We start from the raw sequence: 14072 nt of genomic DNA on the forward strand, positions 1-14072 counted from the left end.
ATTGTTGTAGGAATAATAAATAAAAAAGAAAAAAACATTGCAATAACATTTATTCTTTTTGTAAAATTGAAAAAATGGACTTTTCATTTGCAACACGATAAAATTACTATGTAGGTATAATCATAAATTATGTACTTACATACATTATCACAGCACTGTTTACTAATCCTAGGAATAGCCATAGACATGATACGTATTTAAATCACACGTTATGTGCGCGGTAACAGACATAAACCTATAGGTGATTAATGATCATAAGTAAATCGAAACAATTACAATAAAATAAATCAGATTTTTCTCAATGACTGCAAAAGATATTTTTCATCATAATCACATTAATGTAATGAAACCAGTCTCTAGCGAATCAAGATTATTGCTTAGGTATATTTATTAAGCCATTATTTCTATCTACAGAGCTCATGTTAAAATTTTGGACAAGAGCCCACGAACGTCTAAAATATTTGATACGCAAATTCATTTGGCCATCGATCTACCTGTCACCATCAGGACTAGTTGAAGACTTATTATGTTTTACTTGTGATGTGTAAACATCGTAACCTAAAGATATAAAATTGTCATACAGAACTCTGTATTTTGTAGGCAAAAAGTAAAAATTGATGATCTGAGCTGGCGGCCAGACCATCCATTCTGCTCTATACAGAGTCACAAATTTGTCTGTCACTTCATCTCTGAAATTCTCCAATGGATTTTCTTCAAATAGAGCAAGACTTCCAAAAAATGTCATAATCATAACTGGTGAGAATATAAGTTGGTCTAATACCAACTTTTTGACAACCATTGATGTTGTTTTGCCTACTATGAATCTGTCTAGGACTTTGTACCAATTATGACATAGTACACCAACAGCAGCTCCAGAAAACCCCATATGTATGGTGCGTTTGTAGTCATAATTGGCTTGTTGTCCCGTATACAGTTCATATTTCTGTTCTATACAATCGCCCAGGGCCGATAAGCTAACTGAAATGGAAACATTTGTATACAAAAGGTATTTATTGCTGAACAACAAGTTGTGCAGCCTCTTGAAGCATCCCATAGGTTCAGGGCCAACTTTAGTTGCTATTCGCTTCCATGTTAGGCCGAGGGCTTGCATCATTTCTGATACCTGGAACAATAACGATAAAATTACTAGAAGTTGAAATACAAATTACGATTCATTGCGTAGTATGTTTACAAAAAATTACACTTCCCTAATGCCAAATTTAATATTTATAATGTTTAATTAGTTACTCCCGTAGAAAATCATAACACTATTTTTTAAATTTTGGTATATTTTAGCTTTAACATTTTAAAAATATTTTTATTTTTAATAAAACAACTTCCAGAACATTTACAATAACACTTTATTCTAAATACCTTAATTATATTTAAATTAATATAAACAACTGAAAAGAGGAGTTAAAAAAACATTTCCATACAAAATCAAATGAAACTAAACATTAATTTCAACATAAAAAACTAAACATGAAATTAATGGGTTTTTTATTAGGGTTGCCACACATACTATATTATATAGTATCATACTATATTTTAGACAATTGTACTATACATTATGGAAAAACAATAAAAGACGAAACCTATTTTATAGCTTATTCACACTTTTTTTTATTAACTGTGAATGGAATGCACCCGCATATTTAAAATCATTTCCTTCTCTCCATTCCTGCAACTTCTGCTGTTACAGAAATATTTTTGTCTGTGATGAATTTGAAATGGAGAGAAGAAAGGAATAAAGCATCTATTAATTGAATCAAAAATGAGTTGTTTATTTACTTTAATATAGACCTCAATTGCATAGATGCCTATAATTAAATAATAATTTTATTAATACTCATGGAAAATAATACTAATAATGAAAATAGATGTGTACTATTATTTTTCCTGAATTTCCCAAAAGTTTTTTAAATTAAAAAAAAAAACTATTTTTCTTCAAAAAAAGGTGGCAACCCTAATTTTTATCATCAGTTTCTGAAACTTCAGATTTTGCATGTTTTATCTGAGAAGTATATATGTCATAAAAAAGTGATATAGTATTGTCATACACAACTCTATATCTAGTTGGTAGAAAGTAAAAGTTAATTAACTGGGCAGGTGGCCACACTATCCACTCTGCTTTATACAGAGTCCAAAATTTATCTTTAACTTCTTCTGTGAAATTCTCTATTGGATTATCTTCAAAAATGGCTACTGTAGCAAAGAATGCAAGTATTATTATAGGTGAGCATATAAATTGATCCAATAAGAGCTTTCTCAATGCCATATCAAATGTTCTTCCAACAATAATTTTATCAAGCAATTTGTACCAATTGTGGCAAATAATACCAGTTGAACAACCTGACACTGCCATTTGACGGGTTCGGTTAAAATCTACTTTCTCAATTTCTTTTTTATAAATTTCATATTTCTGTTCCAATATGTCACCTAATGAAGATATAGTCATTGACAGCGAAACATTAGTGTAAAACAAATACTTTCCACTGAATGCAATGTTTAACCCCTGTTTGTATGAGCTATGTATTTTAGTAAATATTCTTCGAAATGTCATAGGTCAAAACCAATTCATGGCAAATTCAGACCTAAAACAAATGAGCAAAATGAATTGAAGCTATTTTATAAACTTGTTATTCTGCTTTACAACAATGCTTGCTGTCAAAGATATTTTTTTCCTTGAGCTGCGCGACGTATATATCGATTAATTCATAAAATAAAATAGTCAAATTGCCATATTATCCTAAGTATAAATATTAGACTATTTAATAAATATTCGTAGGCTGCTCGGTTTATTTTTAAACAAACAAAATAATAAAAGCTAAACAATGTTTTATATTTACCAATCTTACTACATTATATAAGAACAAAACTTTAGAAACTAGATACCCCTAAAAGTAACAAAAAATCACTTACTTGAAATGTATGACATAAATATTGTAGGAATTAAAACGGATAAATTATCTGTAGAATTGTTTAAGCTAGCTATATTCTACAAATTGCTAGCTGAATAAAATAAATGATTTATATAAATACACATTTTTCCACATATTTTCTAACCTACAAAAAGCATATAACAAGTCAAAAACCAAGTAAAAGCAAATTTGAACAAGTCAAATGTACACCTGTCATGTAATTTTTGACACTGATAGCTCTTTGTCAAACATTTATGTACCCTTGCCATAGACTATCGACTTAATTATAAATATATCGAAAGTCGAGACAAATGTCATTGTCAATGTAGAATTTTAGAGCCTTATGAGCCAGGATATTGGTTTGGTTGGTTTGCTTGAGCTTGGTTTGAGCTCATTCAAGTTTAGGTTTGAGTATTTAATTTTTCGTGGTGTTAGCATAATGCACATTGTTTTTGTTATTGATATTTCTTGTAACTGAAACAAATTTATACAGAGTGACTTTTTAACCGTATGTAAACTGATAGTTGCGGAAAAATACATAGATAAAATCATGTCAATAGCAGGTACGGTGGTTATTACACAAATTATTATTTAGAAAAATTCATTTCATAGACCGTTGTGTGACCTCTCTTCATTTCTAATAAAAAAAGTTTGTCAAATTTTAAATGTAACACTACAAGCAACTTTATTGTTCCGTGTTATTTCTAGAGAAATTGACCCTCGACCGTGCGGCTATGAAAAATAGAGCAACGGCCCATCTCCGTATTTACGTTGGCGGTCTTAAAGAAAATGCAACTGTGGAGGAAATCTACGAACACTTTATACCTTATGGGCAGATAAATGGCATTATTGTAAACAGAAATTTTGGCTTTGTCCAATTTGAAGAAGAATCTAGTGCTCAGGAAGCTATTTCAAAAGCCAATGGAAGTGTATTTCAAGGGAAATCATTAAGTGTTCGTACAGCACAACAAAATTCTGATAGAAAGTGAGTAAGATTATATCTACAGATCGTAACTATTCCATACATACATATTACATATGATTCATAAAATCAAACCCCTTTTTGGAGTGATAGGCATCTTTCCACCTGCCACGATCCCATGCAGGGATCGTGGCAGGTGGAAAGATGCCTATCACATCATTTTTGCTTAAGCTACATTTGTTTCATATTTTTCAACAGACGTGAAACAGAAGTAGTCACAATTCAACCAGAGATACCTCCAGCTGTCGCACTATCTGACAATCTGCCGATTGTCATTGAAGATGGGAATGATGAAGCTGTGTATGACAGTTACGGAAACTATGTAGGAGAACAAGGTTAGATATTTTTATTAATTATTTAAGGGCCTCTTTGGGGCAGTGGCAGTAAGCTTGTCTGTGACACTGGAGGTGCTGAATTTGAAACTGTCTTTCTCTAATTGGTGTAGGCTTGGATGTTTATCTATATAAGTATTTATTATATAGTTAGTATTAGTTATATGTATTTAGTTAGCATCTCGAAACACAAGTTTTGAACTTCGAGGCTAACTTAATCTGTGTAATTTTTTTGTATATATTTTATATTTAATTTATAATTTATTAATGGTTGTTGTAAATTAAATGTAAATAGTAACCAATTCAATATGATTTGATTTATATTCAATTTGTAAAAATGTTTATAGTTAAGGACAGATATATCTGACCCTACAACAATAACAAAAACTATTGGGCCAAGTTTTTTCTGCTACTGACTCTACATGCTTGGAATGATAGGAAACATGTTGGGTGTTTAAGGTGAGAAAAACCAGCACATAACGCAACTGAATGTGTAACTATAATCCAATTTGCAAGACTTGAAATATTTTTTTGCCAAACCTTCCTACACTATCTGAACTTTTTGCAAGTTAAATTGTTATTGTAAATTAAATTTGTGATTTTTTGTAGGTTCAGTGTATGCTGAAGAAGGTTACGACAAAGAATATGAAGACGGGTATATAGGCCACCAGGGCTGGAACGAACGCGGAGGGAAGCGGGGGCGCGGGATGCCGCGGGGGCGGGGGCGGGGCGTACCGCGGGGAAGACCCGGGTATAGGGAACCAGCGGCGCCTAGAGGTAAATACGTTATTTGTACCTAAATCACGTAACTCTTTGGTTACTTAGTGATTATTGACTGACATACAACATATGGCCCAAACCAATACGTGTAAAAAACTGACTCACCCAATCTAGGATCCATGGTCAAAGGCATACCCCGGGCTCCTCTCCAGAGAGGTGAGGATTACCCGGTTACGGGACTAGAGCCAGGAGGAAGAAGACTCAATTCCTAAGCATTCAGCCTGCGTATCCGCTAAACATGGCCTTTCGGCCTTTTGGAGACTAGGCGGGAATGGTGACCTTTTCGTCCATCAATTATTTTGTTAAATTGGGTGAATTTTTAGGTGAATGGGCAGACCGACAAGCTTACGACAGGTTTCAGCCGCGCCCCGACTTCGGCAGAGCGCTGCCTGTGCCAGAGAAGAATGACTGCGAAATTATTGTCGTCTCCAAGGCTCTCACGTAAGTTTTATTTCTTCCTAATGCCCAGGCTTAGGCGGGCGTATAAAACTGCATTCCTATCTTGATCCAAAATAATTATTTTATAACTTATTTCAGTGATCTAAGGTATGTTCTGAGCTAATAATTTGTTTCTTTCAATGTTGTTTCACATAAATTAACTTTTCATACATACATAAAATTACCCCGCTTTCTCGGAGTATCATTAAGGAAACTCCTCATTTTGAATAATATCCCAAATAATTGATTTCCCCTCATTAGTAGATCTTTTCATTCTGTTCCATAAAAATTTGATATTTGCCATAAATACTTATTTCATGCCAGAATGGTTTTGACGCAGCAATTTATAAGTTAGTCTGTATGTTAAAGAGCAACTTCCATCATCCAATATGGCTTCTGCAAGGTCGTTCCAAGGTCAGATGCTTCCTGTAAAAACCTGACAGTCCAAACGGACAAAGACTTCTTTCCAGAGAATTGTGGACGCGACCGAGACTTACCCCTGGAGGCGGTCGATACATATAGACAAAACAATCCATTTTCTTTCCAGCGAATACGCCGAATACATCGAGTCCCGTCTAAAGCGTTTAGGAATAGTGGTGGACCTCCTATTCCCCATGGAAGACGTTCCGATCGGGAAAGTGTTGGGCAACATCGCGTCCCGAGGCTGTCTGTACGCGATACTGGTCATGCCGGTGAATCAGGAGCATAGGTCATTGACGCTCACCATATTGCACGGATTGCCACAAGGTAGGACTTTACTTTATCACAGAGTACTATAGAATACAGTTGGAATCACACCCTAGTATAAATAAAATGTACCCGATGCACTTCTCTAATATCGAGGAGTTCAAAAGCGAGTGGCTTTGTGTTATTATTACCTTAAATACCTACTTCTGAATCGCGTTTAACAACGGACAGGTAAATCCTATACAAACGCTAGACAGTTTATGACTAGTTAACCTTTTAATTGAGGGTAACAAAACAATTGTTGTACTTAAATTAAACTCTTACATATTGATAGTTGAGAAAAAAAAACCTAATTCTAAATTAAAATTTCCAGAACACCGCAACATACCGCTAGAGGACGCTCTGCAGCTGCTTTCTCGAAACTTCCAAGAGGTACAACGAGGCGGGCCCGCCAGCCGCGAAGCCGTGTACGCGTTGTTGGGACAATTGGCCGATGGACGCACACTAACCGTTATGCAGTATGAGAAAGTTATTGAGTATTTACAGGTATGTGCAAAAATTTTAAAACGATAATATTTTGTGTAATAGAATTTGATTTATCTCGTAATGAGTGGAACTACTGAGAATTAATTCTACTAAATACAAAATAGAGCAACAATACAAAAGTAGCATTTGATTTTATAAAACGAATTCTCAAAACCATTGAACCTATTTTATTATGTAAGCAATTTTTTTTCTGGAAATTTCCAAAAAAACCTCAAACTCAAAAAAGAATAACACATTTTTTCAGGAACGCAAAGAGCAGCAAGTCAAAATAGAGTTAGGCGAGCCATTGAACACTGCGCCGACCAGCAAAACGCAAGTGGACCTTCAGCAGAGGATTCTCAGTATCCTCAACGACAAGAAAGTGCTGAGCAAGGCCGAGCCCGCGCCCGCCCCCGCGCCCGTCCCCGCCCCCGCGCCCGCGCAAAATAAACTACTCAACGACCCTACTGTTAGAAAAGCTTTAGACTCTATACTTTCTAAATACACGTAGATATTATAAGTAGTTTTTATCAATATGGCGTTTGACCCGTTTGCGTCTTCCCTAGAGAAGCCAGGGTTCTCTGTGCCCATGGTCCTGGGGGTCAGCCACGAACGTTAAGGCATATCTATTTATCTCGCCTTAACCTCTGAGCTGCCGAACCCGCGATCTGATTTTTTCACACACACCGCACTCTTACACCGCATTTGCCGCGGGAAATCAATTTTTCAAGCGAGAATTCAGTATTTCCAAACTTATAGTACTCAAAACAAAAGACGTTGACGGCAGCTGAGAAGTTAAAGTTATTTTTGTTCAGACAACCTCAAAGGTAGAGGAAAGGCATACCTTGTTAACGTTAGTAAATATGACCCCAGAAATGGGCGAGTCAGGTTGCACATCTGACGAAACCCTGTTTACATGAAAACCATGAAAACCTTACCCATGTTGGATCATGGTTGCTGCGTAAAGTGAATCTGCTTATTTCATTACATACTTGGGAAACAAATAAACTGCCGAAAACACGATTTCTAAAGCTTCTTCTACATAAGAGTTTAAGAGTATGTTTGGTGGAGTCTGAAAGTTGTAATGATACGTCAAAATTTTGAACGTGATGTGAAAATGACGAGTGCCGATTTTTGACGATCTGTTAAAATTTGCTTGATCCATCAAAAACATTCAGACTCAACCAAACTACACATTCTGTATAAACCGCCAAGTGTATGCAAGTCAAATGCTAAAATAAATATCTTTTGTCTTCACAAATCTTGATTTATGAACTATTTTGTGAAAACACATAAAACTAAGCGCAAAAAGCGTTACATATGTATGTTAAATGAAATTACTATGTAATTTTAAGAGGTAAAAAATAAATAAGATAAATTAATATTACATCTGTTTTTTATTCAATAAATTCATACATGTTATAGGTGGTCTAATAAGTCTGTCCACAGAGCTAGTAAGTTTTCATTGGTGATGTGAAATGACAAAACTGTGCTATTGTTATGTACATACAAAACGAATTTGTCCACTACAAACTAAGACCGGATAATACATTGCAATTTCATGATTATTATTCAACAGTTGATGAAGATTCATATAATTCGGGCACGTCTAACATTCAAAGCTCAAAGGTATATTTTCGTCATTATCGAATTAAAATGTCTACATGCATTATTTATTTCAAAGTTTGGGTAATATCTTTTATTTTATATTCTAACATGATTGACAAGAGAAACAGCCGGCGGGAGACCGCCGGCGATCGAAATCCTTTACGGTTTGACCACATCTGGTAGAAGCTGTTCATTATTTCCATTTGCTGCTTTCCTTTTCTTTTGCTCAGAACGATCATTAACTAGAGCGAATAAGAAAGAAAATATGACGGACGATAATGCGAGTCAGATGTGATCAAACCAATACTCGACGGTTTTACAATAAGAAATTGATTTATACAAAAAAAAGTGTACGGAAACAAAGGGAACATCAATAACTAACAGTAAGTCCGATATCACGTAACTATGGCATTTATACTATTTATTTTCAAAGTCAATGATTTTTATATTGAATAATTGATTAAAGAACTTTCCATTGAGATCAAGGCCCTGCGTCTCGTAGATCTTGGTAGGCATCAACTCTTTAAAAATCCTAATTACCATTCTAGAGTTATTAGCTATACAAGATATATATAATATATAATAACTAGGAAACCCTAGTAATCAAATTATTTTAAAGAAATAATATTTATAAGCGTATGCTAAAATGTTTACACATCTGAGAAAACAAAAATATACAAAAGAGAAGGTTAACAAAATAGAAGTAACTTTACGACTCAAACCAACTAATAAAATTTCAAATAATACATAATTTTACACCGATTTTTCTGCTAGACATTTGCATAAATAGGTTTCGAATGATAAAATGTTCTTTTCTTTATTTTTAATAAAAAGAAACCCCTAATTCCTATTCGAATCTCATATGATTATTTAAATGCGATTATCATTTTTGTCTGTTGGCGTGTAGCCGTGTAGCCATATATTTACATAATAACGTAAAAAAGAAATAAGGCTACTGCCAGATTACGTCGATTAAATAAATTGGTAAAACTAACCTAACAAGTATAATAGACATTAGTCCCTTGCTACACAAAGGTTGTTTTATTTATAAATATTATTTCTTTAAAATAATTAGTGTCTAGGAAAATCCACTTCTTACCCTATATAAACATTTCCACAGCGCCCTTATTTCTACAGCGACTAAATGCCATCACAACACCCATCAAACTCCGTAAAGCTATCATTTGGAAGGGAATTTGGTGTCGATTGGGAGCCCGGCGGGTGCGCGCGATATTTACAATAATAAGTCAATGACTGCTGTGCCATCGCGCAGTCCAACACAATATTCAATCTTTTACATATGTCATACAATTTATGTCGATCGCTCTGGAGGATCATCCTGCTTGGAGGGGTCAAAACCATCTTTTATATGGCCACCGGTACCTTTGGGATCTAGGTCTGTAGCCCAGCTGAAATGCATCAATGCTAAATGGGAATTGCCTAACTTATTATGAACTTTCCCCAGTAGATAATAAACCAGCGATTCCCTTGGAGCAATATCTTTCAAGTGATGGAGATCAGCAAGTGCATCTTGTGGCCTTCCAGCCCGCAAGAGGACCGAAGCTCTGTGAAACCGACACAGCGGATTCTCGGTATCCAACGCCACGGCGCGTTCTAGTGTAGCGAGTGCGCGGTCCATCTTGCCCAATGCTGCCTGGGCGAGGCCGAGTTGGCATCTCAACACGCCCGAGTGAGGGTGAATAGTGAGAGCACGCCGAATGTGAACTTCCGACGCTTTCCAACGCTCCTGTCTCGCATAAACTGTAGCTATGCCGAACCAAGCCACGTAATTACGAGGATCAATGCTCACAGCGGTCCTGAAGCTGGCCAGCGCTTTATCGCTCTCCTCCGCCACTGCATACTCGTGACCCAATAACGCGTGGGCGTATGCTATGTCGGGGTCGATCTGTACAGCGCGTTTGAAGAATTTGAGCGCAGTTTCACGTTCTTTGTGAAGTGAAAAGCAGTTGCCGGCCGCTAGCCACGCAATCGGGTCGGTTCTATTTAATTCTACTAGATCTTGAGCTAATGCTGACAGTTGTGCCTCACGTTGTAAATGCCAGAGACACGTACTATAGATATCCATGCCCTCCGACCGAGTCGGATATTGTTTTCTAATCTCGGCGAAAATTTTGGCAGCAGCTTCATACTGCGCTAATTCATAATGGGCACGTGCTATCATTGTCTGCACCCAAGGAGAAGCTAATTGTTTAGGCGGAGCTTCTTGAAACAATTTGATAGCAGTTTTACACTCCAAAAACGAAAGAGCCTTATAAGCTTTACCTAATTCTTTCAACAAATTTAACAACGCCACACCATTTGAATTCTTTGGCGTCATGGTGGGTGTCACCGTTTCTACATTTTTATTCCTCTCATTGGTTTCGACCGTATTTGTCTTAATATTTTTGGCGACACGTTGCTTATTTTTCCTAGATGGGCTTTTGGGCGCTACGAATTTTCTGCTTGGCGATTTATTATTTTCTTTGACCGAGTAGCTACTATTGTTATTACTAAATAACCTGGACGACCGACGAGGCGCTGGACCTAAACATCTGGGCGCTGGACTGAATACTGCCGACATCTGGGCTCGAAGTGAATTCACTATCTTGGGTATAGCCTTTTGCTCATTAGAGTCAGTGAGTGTTGGTGTGTACAGAACAGGAGATTCTTCCATTGGTAACATGCCGAAAGACGGAGAGAAAGGTATCGGCGCCATACCGCTAAAGATGCTATGCATCCTTTTCATGGGTGCTTGAGTTTCAGGAGTAATGCTTGTAGACATAGTCATAGGAGTCCGAGCGGACACATTGTTAGGTGTGACGTTAGTATTTAAACTAGTATTATTGTTAGGAATGTTGGTGTTAACAACTGAAATATTCTCAGAATTGCTGACTAGATTCATTAGGGTCGTCACACCAAACGAAAACTCTGTGTTGTTCATTTGAAATACTTGGTGTGGATCAATTTTTTCGCCCATGTTGCAAAGTTGTGCGAATGATTTCCACATGAATGGATTTAATGACAATGCTTTCCGATGAGCCTCTGCTGCTTTACTTCTCCTTTCGGTAATGTTGTAGATTTTGGCAAGAAGCTGTAGAGCAAAAGGAGCCTGATCCCCAAACTCTGAGGCCACTATATCTAGATTTGAGCCTAAAGTACTTTCTGCATCCTTGTATCTGTAAAAAGAACAAATGCAAAATATCTTTTTTTTTGGTACCTGTTTAATAAATTAATTTAAAACATATAAAAGATCCTTTTAATACATTGATGAAACACCAGTAAATTTTTTTTAATTTTAAGGTTGATTAAGATATAAAACATGTTTATATACTTCGTCGTACATAATTAGAATATGGAATGTAAAAAACAAAGGCAGACTTTTCCCTAGACAGAATTTCTTTCAGTCAACAAGGTATCTCAAAAGAATATTTCCAAGTCCAAGTAAACCACATTAATATTGGTTCTGTGAAATGCGAGATAATCGCAAACAAACAAACAGACAGGTCAAACTGAGAACCATTGTTAATTTTGAAAGCAGTTAATACAAGAAATGTGGTTGAACAGCTAAAAGTCCAAAAAAAGCATGATGCACAAGCAGATGAAAATCCTAAAACTACCAGTTAAACAGTTCTCTCTGTGGTTAAGAAAATATTGTGAAAACCCCACTCAATCCAGCGACTAGATGAGTTACCATAATCCAATATGGGTTAGGTTCTCCTGCAAAGATTACAGAGCAGAGGACATACGGGAGTCACTCAGTGTAAAAAAATCAACCAATCCTTAAACATTCTACTTTGACACCTCTTGAGAGACCCCATATGCAACTAGGAGTAATGCCAGGAGGATGCAATAAAACAATATACACACATTAGCAAACAATAAATCATATATTTATCTCTTACAGAGTTGCAGCATAAAAAAGACTAAAGGCTGCATTCTGTTGGAGGACTTAATGATGGAATTGTGATTCAGACAGGAATGGTTTTCTAGCCTTTCGCCTAAGTTCAGAAGTAAATATTTCTTTGCTACCTATATTACATAAAAATTGCTGCAGCAATTTTGTTGTTTTATTATCTGTTAAGCCACAGCAGATTTGAGGCTATGGAGGGTGCAATCATTGCTGACCATGTCCAAACATTGTATTCTAGCTTGACATAAACAGAAGTTATAAATATTGAATCAGTATTTGCTTAAGTTGAAGAAAGAAAGGAATTGTGTTTCCTTTTTTGTTTAAACACAAATTTATTCTTTTATTTTTTATTTATTGAAGAATTATCATAATAGCCAAGTTACCTGTATAAAATATAATCTTTGAAAAGACTATTAATTATATGGAATAAAATGAACTGAACTAATAATATTAAATACGCCCAATAAATTATAAGGGGAGTTAAAAAAATATTAATTGAAAAATATTTATATACTAGAGGCCGCCCGCGACTTCGTCCGCATGGAAACCCTATCAATCCCGTGGGAACTCTGGGATAAAAAGTAGCCTATGTGTTATTCTGGGTCTTCAGCTACCTACATACCAAATTTCATGGTAATCCGTTCAGTAGTTTTTGCGTGAAAGAGTAACAAACATCCATACAAACTTTCGCCTTTATAATAGTAGTAGGATTTTATTCATTGATTCTATGATGGATATAAAAAAATATCAAATCCATATTTTTCTTACCTAACACTTGTCATCAACAATAACTGTACATAAAAGTACATATTTTTAATTTCACAATTTCTAAAACTATGATGGTGCCCCTATATCTATGTTACACTAGCATATATGCTACAGATATACCAATGAAGTTTGGAGAATCTATTTCAATGTTATATCTCATATTTTAGCCATTCTAATCAAGAAATTTCAGGTGCTTATGTGTATAAGTTATTTATAAAGAATAACATGCTCACAGTCAAAAGAAATAACACATTAATCAGTGAACAAAGTTAATCATGCAACTGATTGACTTCAGAATATAATATACCTACTAGGTAAGTACTATTTCATTTGAAAATATTATAATGAAATTACAAAATACTTACAATTTTAGTTCTATTGAACATTTTGCTAATAAAAATCGAGCCTGTGGTAATGATAGTGGCCAATTTTGAAGTAAATGATGCGCCTCATTCACCCGTCCAGTTCTATAATAGCATGTTCCCAGCAAAAATGCTGTTTCCTCTGATGAAACTAAAACGGACAACAGATTTCGTAAAACAATGCTTAGGCACACGTACTTATAATAAAATGCACTAAATCTTGAAATGTACCAGTTGCGTAAAAATCAATAACACACGATAATATGCAGGTGGTCAACAAAATTTACATTAGTTTACAAAATTGAAGGTACTGACAAAAATAGCGAATTTACCTTCGGCGTGTAATCTCTCTGCCAAGAATATAGCATTGTCGTATTCATAATTATTGAGACAATCCCAAACGATCACCTGTTGGAAATTTAAATAATTTTTTAGACAATCCTCAAAAGCAAAATGCATTGACAGTTCGTGCACTATTGGGTTTTTCACATACCTGTATAGGCTCTTGAACAATCATTATTATAGATTAATATGCACTTTTATTTAAGACTTTAAACACTACGAAATAATTCACATTGCAAGCTAGGATTGTTACACATTCACAAATAAAATTAGAACATCTTTTACGACGGACATTTTCATTTGTTGATTGTCTATGGCTGCCAATAGCAGAAGAATGCAGAAAAAGCGAAACATAGACAAGAGAAATTTTCTAGAGTGCACTCGGCAGACGGCTGATCTGTCTGTCTGTCTCGTGTT

The 14072-nt window shown here is 35.4% G+C and overlaps 3 protein-coding genes across 3 annotated transcripts; 1 reads left to right on the forward strand and 2 right to left on the reverse strand.

Annotated features, from left to right (window-relative positions):
* Positions 1-33: 33 nt before the first annotated feature.
* Positions 34-3109, reverse strand: LOC106135193 (mpv17-like protein 2). The gene is made up of 2 exons (XM_013335426.2): positions 2923-3109; positions 34-1123 (listed from the first exon to the last, which is right to left on the reverse strand). The coding sequence occupies exon 2, from the start codon at positions 1112-1114 to the stop codon at positions 491-493; it is 624 nt and encodes a 207-aa protein (XP_013190880.2). The 5' UTR covers positions 1115-1123; positions 2923-3109; the 3' UTR covers positions 34-490.
* A 147-nt stretch (positions 3110-3256) lies between these two features.
* Positions 3257-7587, forward strand: LOC106135182 (nuclear receptor coactivator 5). Its single transcript, XM_060946706.1, has 8 exons — positions 3257-3484; positions 3630-3906; positions 4102-4238; positions 4845-5012; positions 5339-5456; positions 6001-6200; positions 6514-6686; positions 6931-7587. Exons 1-8 carry the CDS (start codon positions 3472-3474, stop codon positions 7174-7176), a joined length of 1332 nt encoding a protein of 443 aa, XP_060802689.1. The 5' UTR covers positions 3257-3471; the 3' UTR covers positions 7177-7587.
* A 456-nt stretch (positions 7588-8043) lies between these two features.
* LOC106135201 (cell division cycle protein 27 homolog) lies at positions 8044-13976 on the reverse strand. The gene is made up of 4 exons (XM_013335435.2): positions 13807-13976; positions 13646-13721; positions 13317-13464; positions 8044-11449 (listed from the first exon to the last, which is right to left on the reverse strand). Exons 1-4 carry the CDS (start codon positions 13828-13830, stop codon positions 9586-9588), a joined length of 2112 nt encoding a protein of 703 aa, XP_013190889.2. The 5' UTR covers positions 13831-13976; the 3' UTR covers positions 8044-9585.
* Positions 13977-14072: the final 96 nt, after the last annotated feature.

Source organism: Amyelois transitella, chromosome 11 (assembly GCF_032362555.1).
Source record: "Amyelois transitella isolate CPQ chromosome 11, ilAmyTran1.1, whole genome shotgun sequence".
Lineage (NCBI taxonomy): Eukaryota > Metazoa > Arthropoda > Insecta > Lepidoptera > Pyralidae > Amyelois > Amyelois transitella.

What these genes read in the sequence shown, in the direction of transcription:
- LOC106135193 (XM_013335426.2), bottom strand. Translation starts at nt 1,114, where the DNA reads ATGATGCAAGCCCTCGGCCTAACATGGAAGCGAATAGCAACTAAAGTT.
- LOC106135182 (XM_060946706.1), top strand. An exon ending in AAACTATGTAGGAGAACAAG is followed by an intron (nt 4,239 to 4,844) that starts GTTAGATATTTT and finishes GATTTTTTGTAG; the next exon opens with GTTCAGTGTATGCTGAAGAA. An exon ending in AAGTTATTGAGTATTTACAG is followed by an intron (nt 6,687 to 6,930) that starts GTATGTGCAAAA and finishes ACATTTTTTCAG; the next exon opens with GAACGCAAAGAGCAGCAAGT.
- LOC106135201 (XM_013335435.2), bottom strand. Translation starts at nt 13,830, where the DNA reads ATGATTGTTCAAGAGCCTATACAG. An exon ending in TTGTTCAAGAGCCTATACAG is followed by an intron (nt 13,722 to 13,806) that starts GTATGTGAAAAA and finishes AATTTCCAACAG; the next exon opens with GTGATCGTTTGGGATTGTCT. An exon ending in AGAGAGATTACACGCCGAAG is followed by an intron (nt 13,465 to 13,645) that starts GTAAATTCGCTA and finishes TGTCCGTTTTAG; the next exon opens with TTTCATCAGAGGAAACAGCA.